The sequence below is a fragment of the Austrofundulus limnaeus genome, unplaced genomic scaffold (assembly GCF_001266775.1).
Source record: "Austrofundulus limnaeus strain Quisiro unplaced genomic scaffold, Austrofundulus_limnaeus-1.0 Scaffold502, whole genome shotgun sequence".
Classification (NCBI taxonomy): domain Eukaryota; kingdom Metazoa; phylum Chordata; class Actinopteri; order Cyprinodontiformes; family Rivulidae; genus Austrofundulus; species Austrofundulus limnaeus.
In genome coordinates this window covers 297,038-305,768 of record NW_013952904.1, presented here as the reverse complement: position 1 = coordinate 305,768, position 8,731 = coordinate 297,038, and the positions used below count along the sequence as shown (strand labels likewise).

General features: G+C 38.8%; 1 protein-coding gene across 1 annotated transcript in view; it reads right to left on the bottom strand.

The window, feature by feature from the left end:
- LOC106530239 (leucine-rich repeat-containing protein 16A) overlaps positions 1 to 8,448 on the bottom strand; it is a gene marked incomplete in the record, with an annotated part of 37,837 nt that extends 29,389 nt beyond the window's left edge. The window contains 4 exon segments of the mRNA XM_014025821.1: positions 25 to 75; positions 3,859 to 3,956; positions 8,079 to 8,218; positions 8,294 to 8,448. Of these exon segments, the coding sequence (XP_013881275.1) occupies positions 25 to 75; positions 3,859 to 3,956; positions 8,079 to 8,115 (186 nt within the window).
- Positions 8,449 to 8,731: the final 283 nt, after the last annotated feature.

The window sequence follows — 8,731 nt, the reverse complement described above, 5'->3', positions numbered from 1 at the left end:
TTAAAGACTAAAACAAAAGCGTACCTTAGAAGGGACCCGAGCTGTCAACAGATAGGCTCGATGTGATGCCAAAGCCTGAAAAGACAAAGACAAAGGAGACATGTTCAAAGAGAGGAAGGAGTCCTGTACAATAAGCTTAGATGACATAAGATGTGATAGATATTAACATGTTTTTGTTTAATTAGGGATATTTGGTCTCAAGTGTTATTTGCCTTAAAAGGAGACATTTTCTTTTTCACATTTAAATCCTTCAGTTTGGATCTTTATAAAGTGGAACTGCAATGCTTTGGTCAGAATTCCTCCACACTGTAACTCCACAAGCCCCTCTTTCACCACTGAGTTCTTAGATCAACTCATTTTGAGGCTGTCTCTTTAAATCCAAATGATATCTACACCTGAGAGACTAAACTCAACTTTTCTGTCTCCTTGTAGATTTTGCATTTGTCCCMTTTAAAAGCTGGGAATCTTTACAAGTGTGTTATATGTTCAGAYGTATAAATCACTTTGTAGAACAGTGATGAGGTCAGAGGAAATGTCTAGGAATAATTTCTGAAAATAAAACTAAAAGTCAGACTAAAACACGAAGATAATTCCCTCCTGCTGTTGAACACCAGCACCATTTTCCCCCCGACTAACAGAGAGCAGCGAGGAGCGAGTGGCCTCTGGAGAGGCTTTTTTTTCCACTGAGCAGGATAATAATATATATTATCTTCGACCACGTGTTGAACTGCTGCTTTGGCAGAGAGCGAGTGCATATTTTGACTCCTCACTCAGCCAGAGCTGCTCCGTTTCAAGCTGACAAAATTAGCAACGTGYTCTCATGCCAAGTGTGAGACGTTCGACTCAAACGATCGGTTCAAGTCAGATTACATTCTTCCCATGATAAAGTGAGGGAATGAAGAGAGGAATAAATAAAACATTATTTTATGTGTTGAATTTACAGTAGAGTGCAACAAGTCTCGAGTTCCTCCTTTTTTCTTTAGATTTTATTTCCAAGGACCCAGACCATCTGTTATCGTCAAAGYGGCCTTGAGCGTTCCTTCTCCACGTTCTGAAGGCTTCTCATGCTTTTTTATTTGTAAAATTTGGATTTTTTTTCCCGCCACTCACTTTTCTGGACTTATTCAAAACAAAAATGTGACAAATATTTTATTTTTTAAGAAACAGAATGGATGATGCTAAATGATGTGCGCAGTAAAGTTTCTCTAAGTGTTAACGCCTTATTTAAAAGAAACTATCGCAACGTGCTTTTAATCTGAAAATCTGCACCTGTGGAATGCTGTGTGTGTGAGTGTCCAAACGCCCTGTGGCTGTGAGTGGGCTGCTTTAGTCAAGTCATGACAGGACTTGCAGAGCTTTGGTATGTGAGCAAAGTAAAGAAAAGAAAAGCTAAAAATAACTAAAACTTTTACAAAACCGGACTTGTGTGGTTAAAGAAAAACAGGGAGAATTAAGCAGAATGTACCTGTTTTTAGTCTTTATATCCAGTTATTTATTTAATATGCTTACTTGTATTTAAGGAAGAAAAAGCACACCTGCAGCTATGAAATCAGACACCCTGCTGCAGTAACACCCACACTCTTTAGCAAAGTGTCTCTACTGTCTTCACCACCTTTCAACAAGTCTTACATTATGCATTAAATCATCTTGATCAGTCGTTCTGTTTATTTTCATGTGATTTCAAAACAAAATTAATTAAATTAGTGTTTAAAAGAGACATGATGCTTTTAAATCTTTTTCACATTTAAATCCATCAGTTATATAAAACAGAACTGCAAAGGGTTGGTCTGAATTCCTCCTTATTGTAACTCCACAAGCCCCGCCTCTTTTCTGAGATGCATCTCAGACCAACTCCTTTTGAGGCTGTCTCTTTAAAACCAAACGAGGCGCTTCACACCCTGCTGCCCCCAGCTCGGTTCGCTCTTGATAGTAGGGTTGTGTATTGGCAAGAATTTGGCGATACGATACATATCATAACAGAAGGGTCACGATACGATATGTCCCGATGTATTGCGATACTGTAAGCAAGGCAATATTTTGCGATATATTGCAATTTTTTTGTCCAAAAATTCTATTAAATAAAAACCTCTTACTGAAAAAAAGCTAATGTTTACTTACAATGCTAATGCTACCCTTACTCTCTGGCGCTCAAGAGGTAGAGGAGCCAAATGGCTGGCTCACTGCTGCCAACTAGTGGTCAGAGGCTGAACTACAATGTAAAAATGAACGGTTGGCAAGAAGTTTGACATTTTAAACCTTAATTAAAAATCGATACAGGGCTTTAGAATATCGATACAGTATCGGGAAATGAAATATCGCGATATTTCAGTGTATCGATATTTTCTTACACCCCTACTTGATAACAGGGTTTACGACTACATAGCTGCGCAGAACCTTATTATTTACAGATGTCATTGTCACCAMGGGAAAACTTGTCCATCCAGCCTTACATGTTCGAGCCAGAGTCTGACCCAGAGGAGAATAAAGACAATGAAATTCCAGTTGGTAAGTCCAGACCTTATTTGGAAATTCTGTTGCAAATCCTGTAATGCAAAAGTTCAGAAAACCATATAAAATAGAGAAAATTTGAAAAACATGGCCCAAACAGAATGAAGAAATTTATAGTTATTAGAGCTTAGTACTGATGTTAAAAGCACAACACTACATTTTTAGGTTTTCCTTTTTATAATTATAATAATGTTTTATAATAATGTTTTGATTGATATAGATTAGTTACATGTCCGAATTATGACAACACATAATTAAAACGTTATGATAACAGTAGATGAGATTTTTGTCTGAATGCCTGTGATTCAGCCGTAGGTCAGAAGGGGGCGAACACAGGCATTGAAGAATCATGTATAAATTGATGAACTTCCTGGTTTTTCGCCAGTGTGGTTTCCTGTCAGCTCCAGTGGCAATAAACCTCACTCAGATCCAGAATTCTGGTTTTGTATGGTTTTATTCCTTCTACAAATCATTTTATTTAACAATGATGGTTTTAATATCGACTTCAGTCTATTGAACATGTATTTTCTTACAAGAATATAAAGATATCTTCGCAGCACCAGGAGAGACTAAATTAAACTTTTCTGCCTCCTGGAGACTTTAAGTCCACAACAAAATGTATTTAATGGCTAAAAAGTGGATTTTTTTAACGATATGTCTCATTTAATGGCATTTTAAACAGAATTCTAACAGTTTGTCACAAAAACTTTACTGATCTGTTCAAAGCCCAAACCTTAAGGTCAACAGGTCGTTTTACCATCATCTCCCCTGTTCCACTTTTACACTTTGAATTAACCAAAACAACAAAAAAAGTATTACGAGTCTTTATTTGAAAATACAGAGGAGAGTGAGCTCTGCATCGTCTCCAATGAATCTATTATTATCAGTTTGCAGCTGTACAGCTGCTGAGGATTAAAAAAAAAGGGGGGGAAGCACTCACATCCTGACTCACAGCAGCGGGACTTTTTACACTCAGCTCCTGCAGACGCAATCATTCAAAAATATTTAACAGCCGCCTGCAGACCAGACCACCAGAAAGCGGTTTTCACACGGCTCCCTTCGAGAGGAGTGCGTCTCAGTGGTGCATCAGCGTCCTGCACGTAGAACTGAGCCTCTGAGCTGGTGAAGGAGGTCGAACGGGGGGTGAAACTGTATTTGTGTAAAAGGGAGGGCTGGCATCAGTAATATGCTGAGACAYTGTTAGATCGGTGTGAACAGTAGGGGTTTAACAGAGTTAAAACCAGTCACATCMCTTTATTAAAGAGGCCTAACAGGATGAAGGCAAAGTGCTGAGGGGGTCTTCACGTTACAGTTCACCTACAAAAGAAACCTGAAGCAGCTCTCACTCACCAGGACTCTGGGCTCCACCTTGTCACCTCTGACCTCCAGCTGGACTCTGCGCCTCAGGGTCAGTTTCACCCTCCGACCCACCGCCTCCCGCACGCTCTCTTCAACACAGGGCGGAGAAAAAAAAACAAATCAACACGGTGACAGCAGGAGGGAGGTCACGTTACAAATAATTACACAAGGGAGGTGTCAAACCCTTCATCGATACATGACACACTTTAAAGTCTGAGCCTCAGCTACAACCACACCAAACTTTAGCTTAATACCTGTAGATGTGATGTAATTAGGGTTGACATGGAGACCTCACATAAATTAATTAAGAACAAAGATGGCTAAATCTATTGCTGTTCTGTATAAGTAAGGGAGTTATTTAATGATAAAGCACTGTATATGTTGTATAATGCAATAATAGGTCCACACTTATTGTATTTAAGTCGGGGGAAAGTGTGTCAGACAATTATTTTTATTATTACAGAAAAGACCTGTGAGAATTATTACTGGAAAACATTGTCGTCACCCATCAAATTCATTATTTTGTAAAATGAAAATATTGAAGTTCTTTGATTTGGTTGATTATAATATTCTACTGGTTATGTATAAGGCCCACAAAAACACATTACCTTTAAACATCCAAGTACATTTTGTTAAGAGAAAGAGTTGCTATAACCTTAAAGGGACAGAGATATTTGTAAAACCCAAATTCAGTTTGAAAGAACGGCATACTTTAATTCAAGAAATAAAACTACGGAATAATTTGGGGAGTGATGTAAAAAAATGCAGGATCACTGTGTAGGTTTAAGAAAATGATAAAAGTTGGATTGCTAAAGAAATATGAAACAGTTTAAGGTACATGTTGTTCTAAATGGATTAGATGTTCTTTTGTTTTGTTAACAACAGATTTTTTGTTATATGAACTTATTCTAGAAAAAAGGGGCGGATATAAGATTTTTTTCTTTTCTCTGCTGCATTTCATTTTATTTGGGATTTTTGATATATATCTTTTTCTCCCATTTTTCTTTTTATATTTTTCTTTTATTGTATATAAAATTATTTGTTTTGTTTTAATGAAATGGATAAAGAACTGAAAGTGAATTATAGCAATATTTGTGTTTTCTAAAGTTAGTTGGCTGTGGCTTCTTAATTAAATGATCACATCCTGAGCCTGTTCATGAGATATTTTGCTAACAGCCAYGGCGCTCAGACACCAAATTTCAGGTCAAAGCATTTTAAGTTATAGWCGTTTTTTGTGTGTTTTAGGCGGCCATCTTGAATACAGTTGACATTTTAATGAGCTCTTGAATTGTGGGAAATCTATAGAAAACTTCACAGAAACAATGTCTGCTTTAGCTGCTGGAGACGTAGAATTTCTGCATCTGTAGAAAGAAAGAGAATCAGAGAACAGATGGAAAGAAAAGTGGGAGGGGAGGATCGTAGCCAGACAAGAAGGAAAGGTAATATAAAAGTGAAATTTGGATGAGTGTGACAGAGTGTTGTAAAGGAGGGGTGAGGGCGCATGAGAACTCCGGACCGCCTTCATGACATCATGTCGCTCCCCCTCCAGTCTGAGAGCAGACCMGTGATGAGGTCATCGTGGGAAGAATCAAAACATGACGGCACGAAGCGGCGGAGAGGCTGATGAGAAACACATGGGCTTCGCTCTGCGTCCAACTCGCTCACATGAGAGCTATGATCTTCCCTAATTAGTTTAAAAAAACCTCCGACAAGTAAAAGTAAAACAAAGCTTTGCTCTCGTTCTGCAGCCACCGAGTGAAAAAACGCCTGACAAATGAAGAAACATCTCTATGAAGTGTTTAAAACCTGGCAGTGGTAGTAATTTTATTTGAATCTGTCTTGTTTTATGATTGGACTGAACTGACTGTAATTAGATTTAAATTAGGGACACTCTGTGACAACTTACATACTGTGAATAAACTGATTTAAAACCTTATTATATCTAAACAGGTCTTAGTTTCTGTTTTACAGAAGCTTGAATTGTGAAACCAAAAGAGCTGCAACAGTTTGTTGTCTGATGAACAGCGCTTTGTTATGTAAGCTCTTACATGTGTTGATCCCCCATCATTAACTCATACGTCTATAAAGCTTGACCTTCACACACCGTCACCTTCTCCAACCAAACTAATGCGGTGCAAAAGTCAAATGAGCCGTTTGATAAGAGCAAGATATAAAAGATGAATGTGGTTCTTYGGGTCCAAGAAATAAGGCCAATAGCTGCATTCTAATTACTGACCAGCAGGGGGCGAGTCATGTCACAGGAACAATAAACTTTAACATCTTTAAGAAAACAGAAAGCTGTCACTCAGTTTGTTACATCACTGRACAGTTTTCTAATAAATACTTCACTTGTTTCTTCTATGGTTTCTTCWAGGGTTCAATAGCAGGCAAATGAGACCCAAATCTGATTTTTTTATGACACTCTGAAGAGGTCTTTTTTCTTTTCATTTTCCATGTCCCGTTTGACCAGGAACCGCAGAAACATGATAGCAGCGTCCAACTTTGGTCGCGAACCGTATCGATCCTAAAGTTCGAAACTTTAAGCAATATGTTCCAAAAATAAAATATTGCACTCGATATCCCAGTCAGAGGCAGTTTCGGATGTAAACACTGAACTAAACAAACATGTCAGATAATTATTTAATCATCTCTGAATGAACAGCAGCTTCAGAATCGATACGCTACAAGTAGCATGTTTAGCTWACTCTGTAAACAMACAGCTAGCTCAGGGGTGGGCAATCATGGTCCTGGAGGGCCACAGCCCTACATGTTTTACATTTTTCCTGGCTCCAACGCACCTGATTGAGTCACTGAACTGCCTCTTCCAAGGTCTGCAGTAAGGAGGACTGAAACTGACATAATTAGAAATAAAAGCAGAAACAGATAAAACAGATAAATGACAATTTTCTACCACGATATATACCGTTACCGTGAAGGGTTTCAATTTATACCGTGATATGAATTTGAGGTCATACCGCCCAGCCCTGTGTAGAGTTCACACTGGAGTCTGATGGAGGTCGCATGTAAAATGTGATATAAACGTTCACGCCAAAAAAAATTCAGAAATAAGACCTGCAGTGTGAACGTCGCCAAAGACAAATCTAACTTGTTTGTGACATTCCTGTTAATAAGGTTACAAAACTCCTTTTGTGTTTTTGTCAGTGCTTAACTTCCTGAACATTTGTTTTCCTTTCTGTTCTCACTTTTTTCCCCCTTTACTCTTCTCAGTTTTCATTCGTTCAGCATCTAAAARTCCAAAAAAAAAGTGCCGACGCGATGAGCCTTTTCCTTCCTCCGTTTTGAATTACTGATGATGAAGCGCGTCGGGTCACTCGGTCCCAGCTCAACCAGAACTAGGGTTTGTAACAAAAAGCCTCATTCATCGCTCGGTGTGGAGACCTACAGTACAGTGTGATCCTGGGCTGCAGACAGTRTAACAGGGAGCACGAGGTTGTGAGACAGCATCAGCATGCACAGTTTTAYTAATGACAGTAGGAGCTTAAACTGCATTTAATGATTATTTGTATGCACTTTTTGCAACTAGTCCTATTCTTATTCTTTCATAAGATCCATGACAAATTGTTTGTTTTTGCTTAAACAGCAAGAAACTGTGCCAACATAACAGATATCAAATCTTTAGTCCAATATTAGAGTCTAAAGGTCAACGTCGGTGAAACTCAGGCCAAGAAAGCACAATGTTTAACTTTAAAGTCAACAGTTTAGCCTAGTTTGTGCAGGAAAATTGCAGTGATTTACTGTTCCTGTTGAGACTCAGTCATCCAGGCAGTCTGTGTTGATAATATCTCACAATCCAAAGGAATTTCACAGGACACACCCCTCTTTCCAAAGCCCTGACTCTCAGATAAGGAAGTTGGGAGACGACAAACCTGAAGGCAGCCAGAGAGACCCTCAGGGCATGAAAATCAGTTTTTCACTGCAGTGACGTGAAACTTAAGACTTTCTGAGTTGGAAGTTCTGATTTATGTTTAATGATTAATAAAACTTCAGTTTCTCAGTACTTTTTATAGTTTAAAAACAAGTTTGATTGCAACTTAAACTTTAAAGTAGGCCTAAACAGGATCATCTGCTCTAATAATAAATTTATATGAGCCTTTTAAATTAAATTATGATAATATTTTTGATGTAGCTTTAATTTGAAAAAGCTGCCTCAGAGGTAAGTAGTTACAGGTTAAGTTTCACTAAAAACTTACCGAAAAGTTCGTTGGGAATGTCTGATTTCTCCCCCATGTCTTCTGCCGAGGTAAAYACCGAGGTAGAGGCCGGTGGAGCGCGCAGCAGAGGCGGATAAGCTCAGGAAGAGAAGCGGGGGTGGTGGGGGTTGGAGACGGACCTTCAACCGAGAGGAGGTGCAGTAAAACTGGCAAAGGTGTAGTTTTCCTCTACCTGTCGACACCCCGCTGCTTACCTAACTGATCCTGTCCATCCTGAGTGCGCACATGAACACGCGCCAGCTGTTTCACCAGCAGGAAGTCCTCACAAGGTGAGGAAAACCCGTGTCCGATAGTGTTGACTGGTCGGTGCGTGCACGACAACAAATCACGCAGGCACATTTCTTCACTCACGCACACTTCACTGAGTTTTTCCCCTTTTTTCTTTTCTTTTTTCTGTCCAGGTTTGTTTACGCCGCTAAAAGTGGAACAACTCTGACACCTGCTGCTCATGKCGCTGTTTTACAGCAGATTTAACCTCAAGGGTATGGAGCTAATTTAGTGCCATAAGTTTTGTTGAAAAATAAAAAAGTTTTTGAAACTGAAAAAAGTATATTAGAAACTAGAAAAAAAATCAAACATCTTGTCTTAGTTTGATTGCATCTTTTTTCAGTTTCAAAAACTTTTTTATTTTT